This window comes from Lepisosteus platostomus, chromosome 7, assembly GCF_059453375.1.
Source record: "Lepisosteus platostomus isolate fLepPlt1 chromosome 7, fLepPlt1.hap1, whole genome shotgun sequence".
In the NCBI taxonomy this organism is placed as follows: Eukaryota; Metazoa; Chordata; class Actinopteri; order Semionotiformes; family Lepisosteidae; genus Lepisosteus; species Lepisosteus platostomus.
In genome coordinates this window covers 13,825,802-13,834,168 of record NC_142617.1, presented here as the reverse complement: position 1 = coordinate 13,834,168, position 8,367 = coordinate 13,825,802, and the positions used below count along the sequence as shown (strand labels likewise).

Below are 8,367 nucleotides of genomic sequence, written 5' to 3'. Positions count from 1 at the left end.
CCCTGTCGCAGTACACGAATATAATCATATCATTATTAATTTCTTTAGATACGCGATATCATATTATATTAGCAGAAAAGCTTAAAACTACCACTTTTTTACACGCTATTTCACATGTTAGTTAAAGATTTCGATGCTTAAATGTTGAGAAATGGAATACCGGTGTGTATTTTTTCTTTAAAGTACCGATTCCTGGAATCTGACTGGCTGACACCCTTCTGAAGTGGTTCCATAATATCTGGTATACGGAAAAGAAAGCGTTGATAAAAAAGCCTGGATTCTCATGTATCTGATACAAGTATCTTTTAATACAGTCTTTGCTGTGCTCTTGAGGATCCTTGTGATATTTTGAGCTCTGGTTGAATGATAAGTGTCTCAGTTTAAATAATTTTTGTAGTTAGAAATTATGAAACGCTCTGTTAAAAGCAAGGGAGTTTTTATGTCCGTTGCAGTAAAAGAAAATGCCTGACAAAGTAGGGCTGGGACAGATTCCAAGTGCTTGTACAAATGTGCTAAAGAAATTATACTTTGAGTTTACAGCTTGTCCAAAGTCATTCATTATTAATACTATTAGTAATATCTTCGGTAAAGGCTTTGATGCATAAATATTTCTGATAAAGGTAGGTTGTGTACTTTTGTCCAACTGAGCAATCTTGCTTTCATAAAATATACCAACTTTTTAATGACTGATGATTAACATGCTGTAATAAACAATTTAAATTTAAAACCTCAAATGCTGTACATGAGAGGTTAAGCTTTATTGGCTCCTCCTGATGGTTTTATAAGGTGATGCTGGATACTTTCCTGCATGACGTCAAATTAGGCGATTTACCACGTATACTGCGTGATACTGCGTCACGCCCACCAGGGTATACCGCGAAATACGCCACCCATTTTGAATGGCTGCATCTGTAAATACCAGACTAATAACTGCATCCTTATCTTCCACCATTCCACCAATGATGAACCCCATCATTTACACAATCAAAACAGAGGAGGTAATGAAAGCAGTAAAAAAGATTGACAAAAGAAACAAGACAATTAAACCTAAGGAGCGTCAATAAACAGATTTTTTCATTTCTTTGGACCTTTTTTCAACCTTGTTGGTTGTAACTCCAATTTTATCAGTTTTATGTACTTTTTAACGCTGTTCTTCTTTCTCAAATTTGAAAAACCCCAATTTCTTCTACTTCTTTGTTATACTTAGGAGTACCTTTATTTCCTAGGAACTACCCCCCCTTGTCTGTTTCACCATATCTTAGTCTTTATACAAACATGTCTACAAACCTACACTTATTTTATTATCCTCCTCTCTTTTTATTGTCTTTGCAGTCTCTTTTTGTACTAGTCTGAATCTACCATCTATCATCACTCTTCAGGTCTTCCTTCATGCTGAGTCTGTCCTTATCCTGCTATTCTCTCTAGTATTCTCTTGAGCTGTCACTCAGCTAGAGTATATTTTTTAAGCCTTTAACTTCATTTACATGCTGACTATGTAGCTTTCCCAGAAACCCTTGATTTCTTGCTTTTATTTCCACTACTGAAGTGTCTCATAATGTACTATGGACCTTATTCAAATTCATTATAATCACAGAAAATTATAAGTAGATTTTTTAAATTTGCAATTATTTTCTGAATACATAATGCATCACATTTTATTATTTAAAATATGATGTATGATTTTCTGTATTTGATGATTTTCTTAGTAAATGTGTATAATTATACATTTTGGTATCCTTTAAGCTCTGTGCTTCTCCTTTTGTAAATGGGGACTATAAAAAAACTGTATTAATTGAAATACCATTATGTTAAGTATTTAATTAACAGCTAGTGGAAATAGTAATGATGTAAAAATAATAATAAACATACAGAAGAATTCCCAATTTTATTTTATTTTTTGTTTTTATTTGAATGAAAAATTAAGGACTCAGTTGAGACACACTTTCTTACTTTAATTTATTTCCAACATACTAAAAGATAGACAGTTTGTACTTTAATCATATACATACAATATGTGTTGTTTAAAAAATCACAAACTATAAAAAACAGCTTTAACTTTATAACTTAACTATTAGGTATTTCACAACTCCCCTATTAAAACCATTTTACACTAATTAGAACTTGAACAACAGCATGATACTCCAATCAGAATACTGTACTGGGAAGCATATAGCAATTTGATTATTTTTTACCCATTTAACAATAAATTAAATTAAATGGGGCTTTACATTTTATTCAGAAATGTTCATCTTTAAGTAACCTGTAGATTAACTTTCTTTTCATGTCTATTCCACCTTATTTAAAATTATAGTTAAATCTCTCACTGGGGAAAAATGATGGACAGTCCCCAATACAACCATATATTTACAGTTGGAATGACATTTTAAGATGTAAATCGGAGTATAAGCTAACTACAAGTAAGGAAATGTAAAGCAAACAATTTTGTCTTGATCACCTTGAACTTGAAATGTTTTCCAATGTCATAGCAATATTTGAGTTTTGGGGGCTGGCATTTTATGGTTGATGGTATTCATGATGATCAGCACCATAAGCCTTGTTCATGCAATATTGCAGGTGGATTCTGGGTTATTTCACCCTGCATTTGTGAGATGAACAAGAATGCTATAGTCACAATAGTATGTGGTTGTTGAAATTAGATTGAGGAACATTATGCTGGAGATATATCCATTACCAGTTTATTACCTCTCCTCCCTCTTCCATTAAATAAGATAAGAAGAAAAGAAAAGAGACAAGAGAAGATAAGAGAAAAACAACAAACAAAATTCTTTGTTTCCTATGTATACGCCAGAATGAGCAATCAAATGGAGGTCAACCATCAGGTGTATTCAAATGCCCATTAGGAAAATATTTGTGAACATGCTCAGACCTTTTCTTTTAACTTTCTTTTTCTTTTAACTGTAAACATAGGCTTAGTGTAAACATATGTGCTATCTAATTTTTAAATTGATTGATACTTAGCATCAATAATAATGGCATCCAATTCATAGTAATACAATTTCATTATTTGCTGTTACACAGAAGTTGTGGAGGTGATACAATTTTAATCTTACACTTCAGCTCTTCTACACATTCTGTAAATATTCAACTACTAAACATTCCTTGTGCACATATTTTCTAAGTTAGACATCTCTCATTGATATTGGTGCAAAACATTACATTACATTTCAGTTCTTTGTTTTTTTGTGTGTCTCTTGCACAACCCCAGCTTGACTCCCACCTCATCATCTCCTCATACTCACTGGCCTTTCCAGCACAACTTGACTTGGTGATCTGACCATCATTTATCTCCTCCACCTCTGCTTATTTGCTGTCCTAGTAGAAATTTTCCCAGGTTGCTGATGACCACAGGGTCATTTTGAACTTGGTTTTGCCTCTTTGTTCTCAGTCCCCACCAGCTCTGGTGCCTGTACCCGTCTCAGCCCTAGCTGACATGGCTACAGGTCGTCAATCTCTGTTTCTCCCTCCTCTGGCACATCTGGTACAGTTTTGGCCTTTGAGTCTTACCCCACTTTACAATCTTCCACCCACAGTCTCTCAAGGGCACCAGACTCAGGAGCTTGCTTTATCTGATGATTGTACTACTTTTGGGATCTGCAAATAAATTCTCTTCACATCAGCAAGTGGTATCTCATTACTTTCTGCAGAAATGCAGACGCAGATATTAGAGATGGTGGGGTTTCCCATGGTATGTTTTAAAATAATTTCATGCAGAACTGCACTATTCTGTAAAACTGTAAAAAATTCAGACAGCATAGTGAATCATTAAAGTACAGCAGCTGTTTGTGGTTGCCATAAAAATCTATATAGTGCTAAATGTTTACTAAGCCCACAGCCCTGTGGGGCACCTATATTGATGGTCAGCATGAAAGAAATCTTTCCATCAACCCCCACAGTGGTCTGCCAGTCAGGAAATCCAGAATCCAGTTGCTTAAAGAGGTGCTGATGCCCAGGTCATTCAGTTTCCTGACTAGTCTGGATGGAACTATATAGTTAAATGCAGAGCTGTAATCGATGAATAGCATTCTGACATAATGTACAGTATGTGACTTTATTATCCAAATGTGCCAGGGCAGTGTGAAAAGCCAGGGAAATTATATCATCACTGGACGGTATGCATACACCATACATGCAAACTGCAGGAGGACTAAGTAGTCAGGTACCACTGTGTTAATGTGCCTCATGATCAGCCTTTCAAAGCATTTCATTACGGTAGATACTTTAATTATTTAATCAGGTCACAGTATTTTTCTTCAGCACTGGTGTAATTGTAGTTTTCTTTAAAAACAATCGAAGATTGTAAAAGTGAAAGGAACCCCATCTGGGCCTGTTGCCTTCCATATGTTCACCCGTCTGAAGGTTGCCCTGACTTCAGCCTCGATGACAGACATAGCTGTATCATCAGCTGGCTGGGAACATTGGCGCTTGTGGCTCTCCGATTCCCTTGTATTCCAGGTTGTATTTAGTCTGTTACGATATTGCCTTTTAGCGTCCCTGATAGCTCTCCGCTGGTCATACCTTGCCTTCTTGTAAAGGTCCAGATTGCGGATGACCTTAGGATGCTCTTTCCAAGTGAGCACAGTGTCTTTCACTGAGTTAGTTGTTTTCTGTATTTCATTCCAACACCCAGATCATACATGGTTCTCATTCACTCTACAATATGGCAGACATTCTCAGATCACTGTTCCTTGAAAACTGTGATTAGCCAAACAGACTCGATCAACCAAAGTTTACACCCCCATAATTCCATTTTTGAATTCATCTGCATCATTGATTTCCTGTGTAGGGTTACCACCAGTCTTGACTTTCCAAAAGAAATGCTTAGAAACCACTAAACAAAAAAAAACAAAAACCGCCAAAATGTACTAGCACGTAATTGGATCTACTCAGGATATATAGTCAATCTCACCTGGCCATCTGTAAAGCCGATATAAGTAATAATAAATGTTTCGTTTAGAGGTTCATGTTGGTGTGATCAGAAAAGTATGTTACATACAGAAAAGTGTGAGTTCAGAAAAATATGAGAGGTACAAGTGTTTATTGTTGGTCTGGGCTAAGAAAATACTTTGCTACTTTAACAAACATCTCCATATAATTAACAAGCATTGTTTCTTTCTCTGAAGAGCTCTTATGAGTGAAACTAATGAGTCCCACAATAATACTGTTGAACCGTGCATTCCCATGATGATTGCACTCTGCAGGATCTTATCTATAAAAGGCCTTAGGTTTTGTCATTTTTACTCATGTTCTCTTTTACTCCAATACTTTACAATTTCTTTATTTGGTAAGATAATACAATGGCACCACACTTTATACAGTATAGCACTCCACAGCTATTTTTGTATTGTATATGTATATAATAATTATATGTATCTGAAGTGATTTAATTGTTGTTTCTTGCATTGCAAAAAACAATATTTGTTATTGACTTTAAATACTGACTTTATTCTAATTTCTTGTGCTCTATTACTAAAGTATAAACAATGTAACAGTGGAGCCATTATAGTGTTGCGTGACAAAAAGAAAATAACATTTGTCAGAAGACCAGATGGAAGTATTTTAAGGAATTCAAATTAAGCCACAACTGCTGCTTTTTTCTTCCAAAGCTGCATTTCATCTCCCTCTTCCTTTTCATATGAACAAGACGTTTATTGGTGAGTATAACGTGCTTGCTTTGTTTAAATGATTACATTAATCACATCAATATGTTTGTTTATTGGACAAGGAATATAAAATACATAATCATTTCCTACAAAAATAAGATGTATAATGTAGTTCTGGTGGGTAGCTGCATCAGCATGCATAGGCTGCAAAGGAACAGGTAATAGGTTTATTCCATGCTGAAAAGATGAAAGAAAACTCAATGTTTTGTCCGTGGAGCCTTCTTCAGGTGTGTCAGGTAAGGTGTACAAAGTCCTATTACGTTAAATTATTATAAAAATGTAAATGTGTTTAATTTTTTTTATCTAGAAATATTATAATTACTGAATCAATTTGGACTTCTAATGCATTATCCCACTGCACTGTACTACATTGTGAAACTATTTACTTTTTCATGGAAAATGATTATTACAGATCCAACTGAAACTCACAATAACAATGTATGCTAAGTAATTTATGTTGCTTAACATAATTTAATACACTGCTTAGAAAGAAATTAAACCTACAGCTACACCCTTAACTTAAGATTGATCCACACCTAGAATTCCAAATTGCCCTTTAATAACCTAAATACTTTAATGCAGCAAATACTCAATTGGCAACTCTTTCCTTACATGACACAGGAATATAATGGTGCCAGAATAACACCAAAATTATGTCTTCTCCATTTTTGTAATATTGAGTTTGAAATCCTTGCATATTGAAAATTCTAGTACAGAGGAAATACTTTTGTATTGTGAAACAATTGTGAAGAAACTACCATGATCTTCTTCAGTTCAACAATTCCTCGAAATGTTTCATTTGATTGACCTCCATTCCATTATATCAATTATTTTTCTAATATTCCTCATGTAAAGCATTATTACATTTTCTTGTGTTTTTTCTTCACTGTTACTCTATTGGGAAACTCCTTCATCATGTTTATTATGGAGTTGAAATCTTTGCATGTTGTAAATTCTAGTACAGAAAGAAAACCTTTTAAAATGCAATATATTATAATAATTGACTTTTTAATTACAGGACAGAGACTACAACTGGGATAAACCTTCCTCATGAGTTCCTTGAATTCAACACTTCCTCAAAATGTTTCATTTGTTCGACCTCAGTTCTTCTATATCAATGGATTTTCTAATATTCCTTATGTGAAATACTATTATATTTTCTTGTGTATTGTTTTAACTGTAACGATATTAGGAAACTCTTTCATTATGTTTATTATTTACATAGAGCAAAGTCTTCACACCCCAAAGTATGTGGTTGTTTTTCATTTAGCTGTAGTTGACATGTGTGGCAGCACAGCTCTTATTCCTAAAATGATCGAGACTTTTCTTTTTGATTCCCAACTCATCTCATATGAAGGCTGCTTGGCTAATATGTTTTTTGTACATAGTTTTACATTCATGCAGTCACTAACTCTTCTTGCACTTGCATATGACAGATTTGTTGCTATCTGCTTTCCTCTGAAATATCATATCATAATTACTACTGCTGGAATGGGTAAAATATTAGCTGGAATATGGGTTCTAGCAGCTGGGGTAGTAATTGCAGCTGTAGGTTTCACTACCAGACTATCATTCTGCAAATCAATTGTGATAAACAGTTATTTCTGTGACCATGGACCTATTTATCGGATGTCTTGTAATGACAATTTTCCCAACTATGTAATTGCTCAGATTGGTATTACAATATTGCTAGCTGCACCTTTGACTTTAATACTGTCAACTTATGTGTGTATAATATTGGCATTACTAAAAATCGCCTCAGAGGAGGAACGCATAAAAGCAATGAAAACTTGCACCTCCCATTTAATCTTAGTGGCAATGTTTTACCTTCCGATATCTGCCATCTACATTGCAGCAAACATTACGTCTATCGACCCAAATACCAGAATAATAAGTACATCCTTATCTTCTACAATTTCACCAATGATGAATCCCATCATTTACACAATGAAAACAGAGGAGGTAATGAAAGCAGTGAGAAAGCTTTGCAAAAGAAACAAGATAATTAAGCCTAGGAGGAATCAATAAACAGATTTTAATGGGTTTGAAAATAGAAAATTATAGAAATTGGCATGCATGCAACATGTCATTATATATTTACACATTTTATATACAGTATGTGACATTGCATTAAGTGGGTCAAATGGGATTCCCAAATTTAAGCATATTCCAAAATATTTTAGAGCAAACAAGCAATTTAAATATTGTGTTGGTCATGAAAGTTCAGGAGGGATGACAACACCCAAGTTCAATTAGACTCCGCTGTCAGTAATTCGCAATCACTTCCTCACTTAAAACAGAGGAGGTAAGGAAAGCAGTGCAAAAGTTTCACAAAAGAAACAAGACAAACCTTGGTAGAATCAATAAACAGAATATGTAGAGTATGAATATAAGACGTTAGTGTGCAGTGTCATCAGGAATGTATAAGTCTTACTTTTTTGCTGACTTGTTTGATCCTAGCTGGTTAGACCTACTTTTTGTCCTGCCAATGCTGTACATATTATGTTTTTCCCTCACCGATTTCCAACACCCTCTCCGTTTCATCACTACGTCTCTTCTGGCATTTTTGTAAAACTTAGTGTACCTTCCCAAGCATAACTTTTTTTTTATCTTTCTCAATCTTGCTGTCTTTATTGTCTCTATGCTTCTCTCTTCCAATTGCAATCTAACAACATGTCCAGTCTCC

At 34.6% G+C, this 8,367-nt stretch overlaps 1 protein-coding gene across 1 annotated transcript; it reads left to right on the top strand.

Moving 5' to 3' along the window:
- The first annotated feature begins 6,731 nt into the window (after window positions 1-6,731).
- Window positions 6,732-7,709, top strand: LOC148658315 (olfactory receptor 51F2-like). Its single transcript, XM_088641938.1, has one exon. It carries the CDS (start codon window positions 6,732-6,734, stop codon window positions 7,707-7,709), a length of 978 nt encoding a protein of 325 aa, XP_088498064.1.
- Window positions 7,710-8,367: the final 658 nt, after the last annotated feature.